General features: G+C 36.2%; 1 protein-coding gene and 1 long non-coding RNA gene across 9 annotated transcripts in view; one reads left to right on the top strand and one right to left on the bottom strand.

The window, feature by feature from the left end:
- LOC137490042 (uncharacterized) overlaps positions 1-16,944 on the top strand; it is an 846,477-nt gene that overhangs the window by 406,913 nt on the left and 422,620 nt on the right. The gene's annotated exons all lie outside the window — the stretch shown is intronic.
- The window catches only part of doc2a (double C2-like domains, alpha), a 208,534-nt gene that overhangs the window by 123,899 nt on the left and 67,691 nt on the right, over positions 1-16,944 (bottom strand). For all 8 annotated transcript variants that reach the window (XR_012400880.1, XR_012400881.1, XM_073944221.1 and 5 more), the window contains exons 5-6: positions 8,353-8,462; positions 3,917-4,043 (exon numbers count right to left, since the gene is read on the bottom strand). Coding sequence is in view for 6 of the 8 variants with exons in the window: in XM_073944221.1 (XP_073800322.1) it covers positions 3,917-4,043; positions 8,353-8,462 (237 nt within the window). In the remaining 2 variants the exon portion in view is untranslated. The remainder of the gene's footprint in view (positions 1-3,916; positions 4,044-8,352; positions 8,463-16,944) is intronic.

The following is a 16,944-nucleotide window of genomic DNA, read 5'->3' as shown; positions in this document are numbered from 1 at the left end:
TTATTGCCATACTTTCATGTTTCTGTCTAAATCCTCATGTTGCCATGTAAGATTGTGCTCATCTAAATGATGAAAATATATTACCAAAAGTAATGCATTTTATAAATAAATACACTGTAAAAAATATATGATAAATTAGTTCTGACAGCATATGTTTTTAGGCCATTGCAACTTATTAAATTAGGTTAATCAAGTTCTAACTTAATTTTATAATCTATGCAAGCTGTTTTAAGCCGGTTTAACATGATATAAGTTCAGTGGACTCATAAGATTAATTTGATTCAGCTTAAAAAATTAAGGCAACTAGTAATTTTTACAGTGTAATAATGAATTAAATAAATATAAATATATATAAATAAATGGTAGAGAAATCTGAAATAAATATCGTCATATTTACCAGCCCTACTTTACAATAATAAATTATGTTTAAAAAACATAATTCCTTTATGTGTAACAAGTTGAATTGATTCGTTAAAGTTGATCCATTTCATTTCAGTGTTAGTTTTCAGTCTGTGTTTAAGATCGATATCAGATTGCCTTGAAAAGAGCTGGATGAACGTCTGAATGAACAAACAAGCAAAAATCAAGCTCCGTTTCTGAGCTTTGCCATAATATGACTTCTTAACGCTGATTAAAGTAAACACCAAAGACAGCGGCGTTCATAACTGTGGAAGGTCTTATTGCAATTGACAAGTTACTTAATAAACATGTCCAGTCGAGGTGCAAGTTCATCCATCACTTCTAAATTAACCAACAGCAATTTGGAAAGGCTTTTATTTTTAGCTAAGGGTGCGCACAGCGTTTGGGTCATGCCCAGAATGCAAACTGATGGAAGCAGCTCTTATGCAAACACTAAATTGAGTGTAAAATCAGAAACACTTTAGTATAAGGACCAATTCTCACTATAGTGGCATGTTATCTGCATGTTATTACGATATTTGCTGTGTATTAGTATTTAAAAAGTACATATTCTGCATTATCTTACTCTACATCTCTAATCCTAAACCCAACTACTACCTTTCTAACTATTATTAAGCAACAAATTAGAAGTTTAATGAGCTGAAAGTTATAGTTAATGGTTCATAAATAGCAATATTTGTACCCGTGACTAAAAATTCAGCTTATTGAGCTGAACGTCTTGGTTAATAGTTTATAAATAACAATAATTGTACTGTAAAAAAATAGAAGTTTATTGAGCTGAAGGTCTTAGTTTTTGGTTTATTATTAGCAATAATTGTACCTGTGACTGTAAAAAATAGAAGTTTATTGAGCTGAAAGTCTTAGTTTTTGGTTTATTATTAGCAATAATTGTACCTGTGACTGTAAAAAATAGAAGTTTATTGAGCTGAAGGTCTTAGTTTTTGGTTTATTATTAGCAATAATTGTACCTGTGACTGTAAAAAATAGAAGTTTATTGAGCTGAAGGTCTTAATTAATGGTTTATAAATGGCAATAATTGTACCCGTCAATAAATGAAAAGGTTATTGAGGTGAAAGTCTTAATTAATGGTTTATAAATAGCAATAATTGTACCAGTGACAAAAAATGAGAAGTTTATTGAGCTAAAAGTCTTGGTTAATGGTTTATAAATAGCAATAATTGTACCCGTAATAAAAAAATAGAAGTTCACCTGTGACTAAAAATTCAGTTTATTGAGCTGAAAGTCATGGTTAATAGTTTATAAATAGCAATAGTTGTACTGTAAAAAATAGAAGTTTATAAAGCTTAAAGTCTTAGTTAGTGGTTTATAAACTACAATAATTGTACCCGTGACTAAAAATTAAAAGTTTATTGAGCTGAAAGTTTTAGTTAATGGTTTATAAATAGCAATAATTGTACCCGTGACTGTAAAAAATAAAAGTTTGTTAAGCTAAAAGTCTTTGTTAATGGTTTATAATTAGCAATAATTGTATCTGTGACTGTAGAAATTATAAGTTTATTAAGCTAAAAGTCTTAGTTAATGGTTTGTTATTAGCAATAATTGTACCTGTGACTAAAAACTAAAAGTTTACTGAGCTGAAAGTCTTAGTTGATAGTTTATAAATAGCAATAATTGTACCTGTGACAAAAAATTCAGTGTAGTGAGCTGACAGTCTTAGTTAATAGTTTATAAATAGCAGTAATTGTACATGTGACTGTAAAAAATAGAAGTTTATTGAGCTGAAGGTCTTAGTTAATGGTTTATTAATAGCAGAAATTGTACCCGTAATTAAAAATTATAGATTTATTGAGCTAAAAGTCTTGGTTAATGGTTTATAAATAGCAATAATTGTCCCCGTAATAAAGAAATAGAAGTTCATTGAGCTAAAACTCTTATTAACAGTAATGATTGTACCTACAGTACGACTGTAATTCTTCCCAATTCCCTCTTATATGGATGTTTGTATCAGTTAAGTCAATTCTATTGGCTTCATTTTGTTTTCAACTCCTTCAAGATGGTGAGTACAGAATGTGCCTCAGATTAATTCACAAAGATGTTGTAAATGCTTCAGTTTTACATTCTATCATATTTTTACTTCTATATATGTTGTTTATGTATAATATCTAGTATTATTTTAAATGTAAATGTAGATAAATGCACAGAATACACATGTTAGATCTAATACCTATTGAAATGGCCATACCTTAAAACTTTGGCTTGAAGAAAAAGTAAAAATGTTACGTGTAATTGGGACTTCCAATGTGAATGGAATGATCTATTAGTTTGACATTGAAGGGGTTAAATTATGTCTTCTAAATCACAATCAGCAATAAATGTGAAATTGGACCATATTCTAAACTTGCACCAAATATCAAACAGAAACATTTGTTTGCTGCAGTAGGAGATTTCCAGTACCAGGCTGCAGTTAGAAGGCCATTCGCTGTGTAAAACATATGCTGGATAAGTTGGCGGTTCATTCCGCTGTGGCAACCCAAGTTGAATAAAGGGACTAAGCCGAAGGAATGTGAATGAATGAATGCAGTAGGAGCATCTTTTTTTCGCTCTAGACAGTTTTGGAGGTAATAATACTGAAAATCTTTGATGATGGACTTTGGCTGAGGGATTTTAGAAGGACCAAAACAACATTTCAGATGTTTTACAATGTGGTCAGTCTATGTTAATGGGGCTCATGTGCAAAGAAGAGTGCGTAAAGGTCACGCACATCTATCAAATGCATGTTTACATAGTAATTGTGAATTGTTTATTCTACACATGTTTACATTGTGAATGAACGTCGCCTCGTGGTTCCATCCCAAAGAGGGAAGAAAACGCTTTCCCGAACGCTCGCGCTCAATCTGCCCAGTTGGTGGAATGAACTCCCTAACTGCATCAAAACGGCAGTCACTCGCTGTCTTCAAAAAGTGACTAAAAACTCAACTATTTAGTCTCCACTTTCCTTACTAATATGCAACTACCTCTCTGACTCCTCAACTAACTACAAAATATATATATATATATATTACCAATGCTTTCCTTCTTAGACTTTACACACCTGAAACTTGCTTACAGCACTTATTCATTGTTGCTCTTAAAGTTGTGTAAATTGCTTCCTTGTCCTCATTTGTAAGTCGCTTTGGATAAAAGCGTCTGCTAAATGACTAAATGTAAATGTAATGTAATGTAAATGTACATAGAAAAACAACGAAAAAGTAGAGCATTGGAATGGATTAATGCAGTCTGTCAATCAATCAATTACATCAGCAGTAAGAGGCGTGTCTACAGGTATCAAAAAGGGGCGTGCTCTTCTTTGGTTATGGCCGTGTTTGTTTTGGTGCTTTCGAATATGAATATAATTTGTGAAAAATTGCTAATCCTTGAAATAAACCATATACACCTTTAAATAAAACACATTAACCTCTTTTGCTAATGTTTAATTGCCAGTGATTTTCCTCCAGTGCAACAGCTCAAGCTAAACGTGTGTTTATGAGTGTCTTACAGGTGGTGGATGTTCTAGACAGGTGTAGAAACGTTTGGTCTGGTCCGGTTTCACACGTCGTAGGGCCACTCTGGACTCTCCAATAAACTCATTATGAGTCAGTTTATCTTCATCGCACACCGATAATCTGAGAAACAACATGAAAAAAGACGTTGAGAGTTATTCAATTACACTGGAAGGGGAGGAAAGATAAACATGAAAGTTGTAACTGTAGTATGGGCGAACGTGAAAAAAAATAAGCCAATGGAAATGCCATCCTCAGAGCGGCAAGAGCTGGAAACGGCTCAGACAGAAATGTATATTTATGAATGGGATTAGGGTGATATTTCTGGCTCCGTCAGTTTGGTCGGAAGTAAGCGGCTGCTCTTTTTTTTTCTCTCTTCCAAAGCTTTGCTTGCGTATTTGCACACCCTCCTCTGCTTCTGTATACACTTCCTAGGAGATAAACAGCCAAATGACTTTTCTCTGACTGCTGTCACCCCGCCATGAGGAGAAAAAAAAAGGGCACGTTTGAAAACACCAGCAGTACCGGTCCAAGGTTGCCAGGGGAGACTGTTCATTTATAACATGAGCACACAGGTAATTTTCTGTGGATAATCACAGAATAAACTTGAGAGCAACAGCAGTCACTCCAGCTCTCGTGATGAGTCTTGGAGATGATGAGGCTGGAGAGCATCTTTTAGCATGGCAGAAATATCCAGGCTAAATATATTCCAGGTTATGCACAACAGAAACTGAACCATTCCTGAAGATTCACACTGCAAAATGCTTTTCATACTTAGAGTTCTTGTCTTGGGTCTAGTCTAAATATCTAAAGATCAAATTGCATTCTCTAAATTAGTAAGATGTATATTATTTTCAGAAATAATATGTTAAAATAATAATAAACAAGGAAAATGATCTGCAAGCGGAACAAGCAAATATTATATTACTATTTTGTATATGTATTGTATGTTGTGTGGTAATATTTTGGTAATGTGTGCATGGAACTTCGCCTGTGTTATGGCAACTTACTGCGATTTTAGTTTCCCTAAAAAGCAGAAGCGGATTTATCCAATAAGCTAGGTATTTATTGGGTGCCCACAATAAATATCTAGTAGAAATTATACCTATAAACTATGTATAACATCATTTTCTACCATATTTTGTATAGTGAGAGTCAAACAAATACATTTTTAACATAATTAAGTATTGTTTAGTATACACTCAAATTTAATATTATTGTAATAATGTAATGTTATGTAATAATAATAATATTACTAAATATAATATCCATCATGGAGCAGTCTAGCAGTCAAATTTCAACAATTTTTAAAATTATTTTTAGTTGTAAATAAATTTTAAGAAAACTAATCATTAAAAAAGGAGATCAGGGGTGGCCAACCCTGTTCCTGGAGAGCCACCTTCCTGCAGATTTCAGTTGCAACCCATATCAAACACACCTGCCTGTAATTATCACGTGGTGTTCAGGTCCTAATTAATTGGTTCAGGTGTGTTTGATATGCGTAGCAAGTGAAATCTGCAGGAAGGTGGCTCTCCAGGAACAGGAACAGCAATTTAAATGAAATTAAATAAAATTAGAAAGGGTGCATTTCAGGAGTTGGGCCCCATGGCTGGAGTTGCTCAGGGCCCCAAGATCACTAAATTCACCCCTGCTAAACGGGATAATAAAGTTGAGTGTCAGTCTACTTGCTCCACTGCTAGACTGTTTTGCTTGATTTAATGAAAATATTACTTAATTCAGATTTTTGAGTCTGAAAACAAGAGAAAAATAGTTACTTTTACTTTTCTACGATAACAGGGTATATGTAAGAATCCTAAAGGTAACTTCAAAACCTTTTTAACACTTTTTAAAGACCTTCTCAGAATTTTTTAAGATCTCATTGCCACTTCAAGTTGTAATCAGTATCAAACCTTTAGTAAACAGTTGTTAATAAACAGTTGTAGTAAATAAATCAATGGAGCACAACCATGCAACAGAACTCAGATAAGCTTAGAAGAAACAAAGCTTGAAAGAATAAATTACACGGTTGTTTTCAGCGACAGGCTTCAGTCACTGTTTAAATTCGTCTTTCTTTAACCAGGAGTATGAAAACTTACATTTTCCCATATTGCCGTCTGTTTCGCTCTATTGTTTCGCAACATGTGAAGATGCAATTCAGACTTTTTTTAATACCTTTTCACCAGCGATCACTTCTTGGAAGATCGTTGGTGAACTACAAATTCCTGCATTCCTTTTCACACACCGGTGACCATTTTCCACTGATCACACATGCACAGCCAACTCTCGTTACTGATTATCCGGACTATATATACACCCTACACACATCAGTCTGCAGTGAGTTTGTTGTCTCCCATCATGTATATTTCCGGTCTCTGTGTTTTTGCCTTAGTCTAAGTTTGTTGTTTGTTTTGTTTGTACTTTTGGATCGATGCCTTGTTTATGACCTAATGACTGTTTTGACTATGATTTTAGATTGCACTGTTTGATTCTTGATTTTTCCTATTTTTTGTTTATGATTACCTCCACGAATACTTTCTTTAATAAATTATTATTAAGTTGCACTTGGATCCTACCTCCCTTGTCTTCGCCATGCCGAGACCGAAACATGACATCTACTGTATGTACTGTACACTCAAAAAGATGACTTTTTATGCTTGTACTTATTAAAAAATGAGTTGAAACAACACAATACTTCTGTTTTTTTTAGACAACTTAATTGTTTTAAGTTCAATCCACATATCTGTAAAAAGGATAAAGTTAACTTAATCAATTTGTGTTGGGACAACATGAAGGAATTGTGTGGAACTCAGCATTTTTACAGTATACACAATAGACGAATTAAAGAGAAGCATTTAAATTAGGGATGTAACAATATTGTAAATACTGTCATACTGCAATAGTAATTTTTTTCAATATTACAGTAGGCGCATGACTCAATAAAACTATATTTCTGAGAAAAGTTTGCTTAGGCGAATGAAGCGAACGGGAGGTAGCGGGAACTACAATTCCCATCAGCCTAGGCATGGCTATCATCCTTTGCGGTCTGTTGTTGCTCTCCAGTAATGAGGAAATGGAGTGTGTTGCTAGTACCGGGGAAGAAAAAGAGCTGGAAATGATCGAACCTAAAGCGAGTTTTAAATCGGATGTGTGGACGCATTTCAGTTTCTTTCTAAAAAAGATACGAAAAAGGAGAAAAGGTGACAAAGAAAAAAACTGTATGCAGGCACTGCCAGACTGTGGTGAAATATAAGTCGGTGAATACGACTAAAAACAGTCATGGGGACTGCAGAACACAGCACACTTGTTAGATTGATGCAGACATTAGTCCCTTTCACACAGTGATACCGGTAAATATCCGGAAAGGTCTGTATGTGTGAAAGGGGCTACTGACTTGTACCGCAAAAAGACCTCTAGCTCACTCATGGCTTGTCCTCTCAAGTGGTGGAAAGACAATGCACAACATTACCCACTGCTGTCAACCTTGGCTAAATCATATCTCTCTGTCCCAGAAACCTCAGTCCCAAATGAGAGGGTTTTTTTTTCTGTTGCAGGGGACATGCCCAGAGATCCCAGCTTTTACCAGATTATAGTTATATGATAATTTTCCTTTAAAAAAACATCTCTTGAATGTAATGAGTTTTCAACAATACTAAATTGAAACTTAATTTTTTTTTATTTGGTTTAATAGTTTTTTGTTATTAAAATTGAAAAATTTAAGTTCCTGTTTCGGAACTTACAGATAGATGGCTAATTTGTATGTCATTGATATGTTCAGTGCTAAGGTAAATAAACTCTTTTGGCACTTTTTTCGAGTCTTTTCATAAGTTTTGTTTTTCCTGTAAATTATTCAATAAATACCGTACCGTGCCATTCATACCGAGGTATTACCGTACCGTGAAATTCTGATACCGTTACATCCCTAATTTAAATACATTGCATTTATTGAGAGTTAAAAGTATAAGCGTCACAATAAGCTTCACTTTTTTCAGTTAACTCCTTTGACGTCTGTGCTATTTGCATGTGTTGTGGATTTGCAGCTCATTTTCTATTTGTGTTTGCATTGTGAGGATTTTGCACCATGCGTGCTGTCAAACCGATGAAGATGCTTTCTTAATTTTCGGTGTTTTCTTAAGTTGCAGCACGTTAAGCTCTCCTGGCCACCGTACGGTTTAGATATCTGTACTAGAAAGAAGACAAAATCTCTAAGTAAGAAACTCCATATTTTTATGCAGCGCATAAGTGACAGGAAGGTTTGCAAGGCAGTCACACACTGTCACACACCTACACACCTACTGTCGAAGCAAGATATGCAGGCTCCTGTCAAATCACTGCTCCCAGAGAGAAGAGAATTTTTGAAGACATTTCCAGAAAAGATTTACAACCCGCTCTGAAAGAAAGACGGATTGGAGGGCGCACAGATGTCTTCACTAACCTCAGAGTCTTCCTGTGCATATCCTCCTCTGTGATGCCAACGTAAGTGAGCGTCTCATTCCAAACAGGATTTAGAGAATTACGTACTGTTTTGGTTTTCAGTTTATTGGCCTGTGGGTACAAAACAAACACACACAAAAGCAATATATATGAGAGGGAGGATGCAATATCTTAATCCTCTGATGTACATGAACGTCTTTTCAAAGGTTTGGGGTCAGGATTTTTTTGTTTGTTTATTCAGCAAGTGTGCATTGCATTGATCAGATGTGGGATTAAAGATGTTTCTGATCATAAAAAAGATTTCAAATGCTATATTTTATAGTCATCAAAGAAAAATCCAAAAGAAGTATTGAGTAAATCTGTTTTTTTTTTTTTTTAAAGATTTTTTTATGGCCTTTTTTAGATAGGACAGCATTGAAACAGGAAGCGAGGTGGGAGAGAAAGAGGGGGGGTGGGGTAGGGAAACGTCGTCGAGCCGGGATTCGAACTCGCGACGCCCTGACGAGCTATTGCACCATATGTCGGCACGCTAACCACTAGGCTATTGCGCCAACGAGTAAATCTGTTTTTAATGGTAATGATAATAGTAAGTATTTTTTGAGCATCAGATTGGGATATTAGAATGATTTCTGATTAATATTCAGTATTTTAATGATAACAATACATAACATTTTAAATGCATTGTTATTCATTTTGATTTAGTTTTAGTCATATTTTAGTCTTCTGAATCATAGTTTTAGTCTAAATTTCGTAAGATTTTAGTCGACTAAATCTACTTTAGATTGAGTTGATTAAAAATTATTTGGTTTAAGTGTAATTTAAATAAAACACTGTATACATTTATTTATACAAAATATTCTAACTTAAAATTAAATATTAAAATATGGAGTATAGCTTTTGCATTGAAGAACAAAAATTACAAATGCATTTTTTATTTGTATTATAAGTAATATGTAAAATTATGTATCAGCAATTAATCCACGGAGAACAGTAGCCTATTGAAACACAGAATTTTGAAGAGGGGCCTGGATGCAGACCTGGTCCAGATGCAATCTGAAATGCATTTAATGCTTTTTAATGGGCTCACCTAACCCCACCCCTAACCCCTACAAACCCCTCACATAACTCTACTCCTCACAGTGACGTCACTAGCTCCGTTGATTTCATTGTGTCTGACATTGCATCGCTGAGAGATGCAATCTCAGCCTGCATCATAAAGGCTGCATCCATATACTTTTAGACTTTTGCAATTATTTAGCACACCCTCAACGTGGTCTTTTAGACCAGTCTGTCAAACAGTTTCAAGAGCTCCCCCAGGTAAAGTGAGGAAAAGGAGGAGATGGGGTGGATTCTTCCAAAATGAAGATAAGGTAGTAGGGCAAAATCGGTTTATTTATTGTAAGCTTGAATCAATCTGATTGGATAATTGCTGATTACGGATGAGAGGCCAGCCGTGATCAATCATATAGCATGTTCCTATCAAACTTTGTTTGTAAAACTTCCCTTCGACTCGTTTTTGTTGATAGAAACTTGTTCTTCACAAAAATTATGATAAGAAAAATTTTGTCAATGAAATTAACAGTTGAAAACAAAAGTGATGTTTAACAAAGAGAAGATTCTTTTAAAAAAAATTTTAAAGAATAGTTTGAATAACTAATATCGAATGACACATTTATTTTGTCTTTGCCATGATGACAGCAAATAATATTGAATACTTTAGAATTCAGATTAAAGTATGGTTTAAAGGCTTAACTAGGTTAATAAGGTAACTTTGTAAGTTAGTTTAATTAGGCAAGTCATTGAATAACATTGGTTTGTTCTGTAGCCAAACAAAAAAAAGGAATATTAATAAAATAATTATAAGACATAAACAGAAATAAGACTTTCTCCATAAGAAAAATATGACTGGAAATGCTGTGAAAAGATTCCAGGCTGTTAAACATCCCTTGAGAAATATTTGAAAATACAATTTCACAGGAGGGCGAATAATTTTTTCTCTTCTATTATAAATGTTATAAAACTATTTGTTTCTTCTGGGATTAAAGTAGTTCAAATTTCTGCCCGTAAAAGACCATTTAAATTTTTATATAGACTGTTTGTTACATTTGAAGTTAGACATAAAAGGAATCCAGGTCTGTCTGACCTGTTTGACAAATGTAAATCGGACATTAATTCTTTCTATCATTGTATGTGGAGTTGTCCTCTTATACAGCAGTTCTGGGACTTGATTAGGCTGCATTTTAACTCCATCTTTAAATGTATATTTGTATTTGGAGCAAGGACTGGGTCTTAATGATATACCTTGTAATTTTTTCGAATATTATCTACATATTTTGGTTTACTTTGCTTGGAAATGTATCTTTGTAACGTCGATTAATGAAGAACCCCCCAGTTTAAATCAATGGCTGCTTGCAGTCTGCAACATAATCCCACTTGAGGCTTTCTCCACAGCTATGAAGAACAAACCTTTCCTATTTTATCAAACCTGGAATCCTTTGATTATTTAAGTCAAAAGAAGTGTAATCAGCCTTTTTGTAAAATAATTGTGTAGTCTATGTCCTTTTTATTTATTTATTAGTTTATTTTATAACAAATTTATTTTATTTTTATTATTATTTTTATTATACTTTTTCATGTGGGGGCCATGATTCAAATTACATAAACGATGAATGTTATTTTATTATTCAATGTAAATTTCTGACATGTTTTTGCACTAAAAACATTCAATAAAAATATTTTTGAAAATAATTCCAGCACGTCACCACTTTGTCAGATGGGGTTATTTCTAATTCATTTGTTAAAAATAAAAAACAATAGGGCCAAAAAATACTTGGACATCACATTCATGCTAATTTCTGTTATTGGCTAGACTTCTTAACTCCACTAGAGACCATTTTTCGGACAGTTTGGCGAGCGAGCTTTTCTGTTGCTGTGTGATAATGCTGTGCACAAAGCAAGTCATATAATGAAATGGTGTAGAAAAATGTGACATCCACAAAGGCTAGATGCGAATCCCATTGAACTCTACTGGGATAACCTGGAACGCCGACTGTGAGTCAGGCCCCATCACCCAACATCAATGCCTCTCTGACGCTTTTGTCTCTGAATGTCTACTCGCTCCAACTTCTGCTTGAGAGTCTGCCATGATGAAAAGCGGGAAGCTGTTAGGGAAGACCAGTTCCTTATTAATTCTCCTCGTTTTGAGATTAGGGGCCTGCTTTACTAAATAGGGTGAGACTGTACTGCCATAAAAGTGTCAATGGGTGTCCAAAGTTCTCTGGGTGATAATGGTAATGCAAAGATATATAAATATAGTACACAGCTGCAGCAGCTCATTTCAATAATGCCCCACACAATCTACAAAGAGGAGCGCAAACTAAGGTTTTAATATACTTTTAGTAAAATTGAAGAACAAACTGGTAATATGTCATGAAGAACCAAAATTACGTGTTTTTTTTTCCAATGAAACAGCTTTTCAAAATTTATGTGGTTACATTTACAGTACTTCAAACCACCACTGGTCTAATTTAAAGCAACACTAGCTACACTACCTGACAAAAGACTTGTCACCTATCCAAGTTTTAGGACAAAACAAATAATAACTTGCCTTCTAGCTGATCCTTTGGTATCGAAAGTGGCTTAATAGCTTTAATTATATAATTGGGACAGTAAGGTCTGACTTTGCTTAGACAAAAGTCTTGTCACTTAACAGAAATAATGTACAGTACAGAATATAAAGTCACGCTGCAATTAATATTATGTCTGACTCTCATAAGCTTAAAGGACTGCATCCACACATCTCTGCACTTGGATTGGCAAAGAAAGCAACTCAAATCACTTATTAATGAAGTCAACTGGATTGGCAAAGAAAGCGATCTTGCAGGACTCCCAGGACTCCCTGGAGATCATCAAGATTCTTTGGATTCATCTACAATGCCTCCTCCTTCATCTTACCCCAGACATGCTCAATAATGTTCATGTCTGGTGACTGGGCTGGCCAATCCTGGAGCACCTTGACTTTCTTTGCTTTCAGGAACTTTGATGTGGAAGCTGAAGTTTGAGAAGGAGCGCTATCCTGCTGAAGAATTTTCCCTCTCCTGTGGTTTGTAATGTAATGGGCAGCACAAATTTCTTGATACCCCTGGCTGTTGATGTTGCCATCCACTTAGCAGATCGTCACATGGCCCCATACTGAATGTAACCCCAAACCATGATTTTTCCTTCACCAAACTTGACTGATTTCTGTGAGAATCTTGGGTCCATGCGGGTTCCAATAAGTCTTCTGCAGTATTTGTGATGATTGGGGTGCAGCTCAACAGATGATTCATCTGAAAAATCCACCTTCTGCCACTTTTCCAAATGATCAACTAGAAGTCAAGTTATCATTTGTTGCTTTTACAACTGGGATTGACGACAAGACTTTTGTCAGGTAGTGTACGTTTTCATACAAAGATGCAAATTAAAGTTGTGTGCAAAACTTGTGTGGACCTTTTTTGTCATATAATAAATTACTTGTGTGTCAGAGGAAAAACTCAAACACAATGAAAACACTGTGGCTTTTGGAGATGTGAGATGCTCTTTGGAGCACAGTTGCCTAAGACAGTTCTAGAGGTAAAAATATTGAACATCTTTGATGACAGACTTTAGCTGAGGGATTTTAGAATGACCAAAACAGCATTTCAGATGTTTTTCAATGTGGTCAGTCCACTACTTTGTCCAATAAGGCCATCAAATCACAACTAACGTTTTTGATGCTCATCCTGGAATTTATTCAGTGAATGTGTTTCCAACATAGTTAAAATAGTCTTGTATTTGGTTTAAAATACATTTTTTGTCCTAATGGCAGATAATTTAGCTTGTTTTGGGGAAAAACTAATTATGACAGTTATATTTTATCTTATTAGAAGAGTTTATCCTATCCAGTTGTGCACATTTTAATGCACACTTTCAAATTTTATGTGCATCTTGGTGTTTCTATTAACCATTTTTAAGCAATATTCCAAAATGTACATAAAAATTGGAGAATAAACATAGCTAATTGACATATATATATATATTTAAAGCAGCGCTCTGTATGTTTTTCGACCTTAAAATAATGTCTCTAAAATTATATCAGTGGTAGAATAACCTTTAACTATATGAATGAATTCTGCTGCTGAGGCTATTAGATCTGCCCTCTGTCACCTGAAATCATGCGACCTGGTACACACAGCAATGCACATATTAGCCAGCGTAACCATGGAAATATATAAAAATGCCTTTGAGCTAAACAGTGCAATATGCTTTGTTGGTATGGTAATAGGTAATTGCACTTATCAACCACAAGGGGAGCCGCAGGATAAAGTTGCATAGTGTTCCTGTAATAGTTCCTGTAATTGAAGTTCTGTGTATTTTTGTTATTAGAGGGACAGTTTACACAGAATTCATCATTTACCCTTTCTCCACTTGTTTCAAACCTGTTTGAGTTTTTTCTTCAATTGAACACAATTAAGATATACTGAAGAATGTTGGGAAAAAAAGGATTTTTACTATGAAAGTCAATGGCTGTTTTTTTTTTTCAAACATTCTTCAGAATATCTTGTTTTGTGATCAAGAAGAGAAAGAAATCCTTAAAAGTTTAAAACCGCTAGAATCTAAATTAACCTATGCAGAAAATGGGTTAGGGCACACTTATTTCAAATAATACTGCACACAGTTGTTAATTGACCACAGTAAATATTAATAAATAACTGTATTCCAAATGTTCCAGCATAATTTTTTGAATATGAAAAAATTGTACAAATTATTGTGCAATAATGTCAAACGTAAAAAGATTAATTCACAATGTCAATGATACTTTTCCACTCTGTGACTCTAGTAAACCCTGACAACAAATTTGAACTCCAAAAGCAAACATTTCAATCAATCAATCAGTCAGTCAGTCAATCAATCACTCAGTCAATCAATCACTCAGTCAGTCAGTCAGTCAACCAACCAACCAACCAACCAACCAGTTAGTCAGTCAGTCAACCAACCAACCAACCAACCACCCAACCACTCAGTCAGTCAGAGAGTCAGTCAACCAACCAACCAAACAACCAGTCAGTCAGTCAGTCAACCAACCAACCAGTCAGTCAGTCAGTCAACCAACCAACCAACCAGTCAGTCAGTCAGTCAGTCAGTCAGTCAGTCAGTCAGTCAGTCAGTCAGTCAGTCAGTCAGTCAACCAACCAGTTAGTCAGTCAGTCAACCAACCAATCATCCAACCACTCAGTCAGTCAGACAGTCAGTCAACCAACCAACCAAACAACCAGTCAGTCAGTCAGTCAACCAACCAGTCAGTGAGTCAGTCAACCAATCAACCAAACAACCAACCAATCAACCAACCAACCAGTCAGTCAGTCAGTCAGTCAGTCAGTCGGTCAGTCAGTTAACCAACTGATCAACCAACCACTCAGTTAGTTAGTTAGTTAGTCAGTCAGTTAGTCAATCAGTTAGTCAGTCTGTCAACCAACCACACAGTTAATCAGTCAGTCCATCAGTCAGTCAACCAACCAACCAGTCAGTCAGTCAGCCAGTCAATCAGTCAGACAGTCAGTCAGTCAGTCAACCAACCAGTCAGTCAGACAGTCAGTCAGACAGTCAGTCAGTCAGTCAGTCAGTCAGTCAACCAACTAATAATTCAGTCAGTCAGTCAGTCAACCAACCAACCAACCAGTCAGTTAGTCAGTCAGTCAGTCAACCAACCAACCAACCAGTCAGTCAGTCAACCAACCAACCAGACAGTCAGTCAGTCAGTCAGTCAGTCAGTCAGTCAGTCAGCCAGTCAGCCAGTCAATCAGTCAGTCAGTCAACCAACTAATAATTCAGTCAGTCAGTCAGTCAACCAACCAACCAGTCAGTCAGTCTGTCAACCAACCAACCAGTCAGTTAGTCAGTCAGTCAGTCAACCAACTAATAATTCAGTCAATCAGTCAGTCAACCAACCAACCAGTCAGTCAGTCTGTCAACCAACCAACCAGTCAGTTAGTCAGTCAGTCAGTCAACCGACCAACCAACCAACCAACCAGTCAGTCAGTCAACCAATCAACCAAACAACCAGTCAGTCAGTCAGTCAGTCAGTCAGTCAGTCAACTAATCAACCAAACAACCAGTCAGTCAGTCAATCAGTCAGTCAGTCAACCAACTAATAATTCAGTCAGTCAGTTAGTCAACCAATCAACCAGTCAGTCAGTCTGTCAACCAACCAACCAGTCAGTTAGTCAGTCAGTCAACCAACGAATAATTCAGTCAGTCAGTCAGTCAACCAACCAACCAACCAGTCAGTTAGTCAGTCAGTCAACCAACCAACCAGACAGTCAGTCAGTCAGTCAGCCAGTCAGCCAGTCAATCAATCAGTCAGTCAGTCAACCAACTAATAATTATGTCAGTCAGTCAACCAACCAACCAGTCAGTTTGTCAGTCAGTCAGTCAGTCAACCAACCAACCAGTCAGTCAGTCAGTCAGTCAGCCAGCCAGTCAATCAGTCAGTCAGTCAACCAACTAATAATTCAGTCAGTCAGTCTGTCAACCAACCAACCAGTCAGTTAGTCAGTCAGTCAGTCAACCAACTAATAATTCAGTCAATCAGTCAGTCAACCAACCAACCAGTCAGTCAGTCTGTCAACCAACCAACCAGTCAGTTAGTCAGTCAGTCAGTCAGTCAGTCAACCGACCAACCAACCAACCAACCAACCAGTCAGTCAGTCAACCAATCAACCAAACAACCAGTCAGTCAGTCAGTCAACTAATCAATCAAACAACCAGTCAGTCAGTCAATCAGTCAGTCAGTCAACCAACTAATAATTCAGTCAGTCAGTTAGTCAACCAATCAACCAGTCAGTCAGTCTGTCAAACAACCAACCAGTCAGTTAGTCAGTCAGTCAACCAACGAATAATTCAGTCAGTCAGTCAGTCAACCAACCAACCAACCAGTCAGTTAGTCAGTCAGTCAACCAACCAACCAGACAGTCAGTCAGTCAGTCAGTCAGTCAGTCAGCCAGTCAGCCAGTCAATCAGTCAGTCAGTCAACCAACTAATAATTCAGTCAGTCAGTTAGTCAACCAACCAACCAGTCAGTCAGTCTGTCAACCAACTAATAATTCAGTCAGTCAGTCAGTCAACCAACCAACCAGTCAGTCAGTCTGTCAACCAACCAACCAGTCAGTCAGTCAGCCAGCCAGTCAATCAGTCAGTCAGTCAACCAAATAATAAGTCAGTCAGTCAGTTAGTCAACCAATCAACCAGTCAGTCAGTCTGTCAACCAACCAACCAGTCAGTTAGTCAGTCAGTTAGTCAACCAAATAATAATTCAGTCAATCAGTCAGTCAACCAACCAACCAGTCAGTCAGTCAGTCTGTCAACCAACCAACCAGTCAGTTAGTCAGTCAGTCAGTCAACCGACCAACCAACCAACCAACCAACCAACCAACCAACCAACCAGTCAGTCAGTCAACTAATCAACCAAACAACCAGTCAGTCAGTCAATCAGTCAGTCAGTCAACCAACTAATAATTCAGTCAGTCAGTTAGTCAACCAATCAACCAGTCAGTCAGTCTGTCAACCAACCAACCAG

The sequence above is a fragment of the Danio rerio genome, chromosome 3 (assembly GCF_049306965.1).
Source record: "Danio rerio strain Tuebingen ecotype United States chromosome 3, GRCz12tu, whole genome shotgun sequence".
NCBI classification, from domain to species: Eukaryota; Metazoa; Chordata; class Actinopteri; order Cypriniformes; family Danionidae; genus Danio; species Danio rerio.
This window is presented reverse-complemented; position numbering and strand designations above follow the sequence as displayed.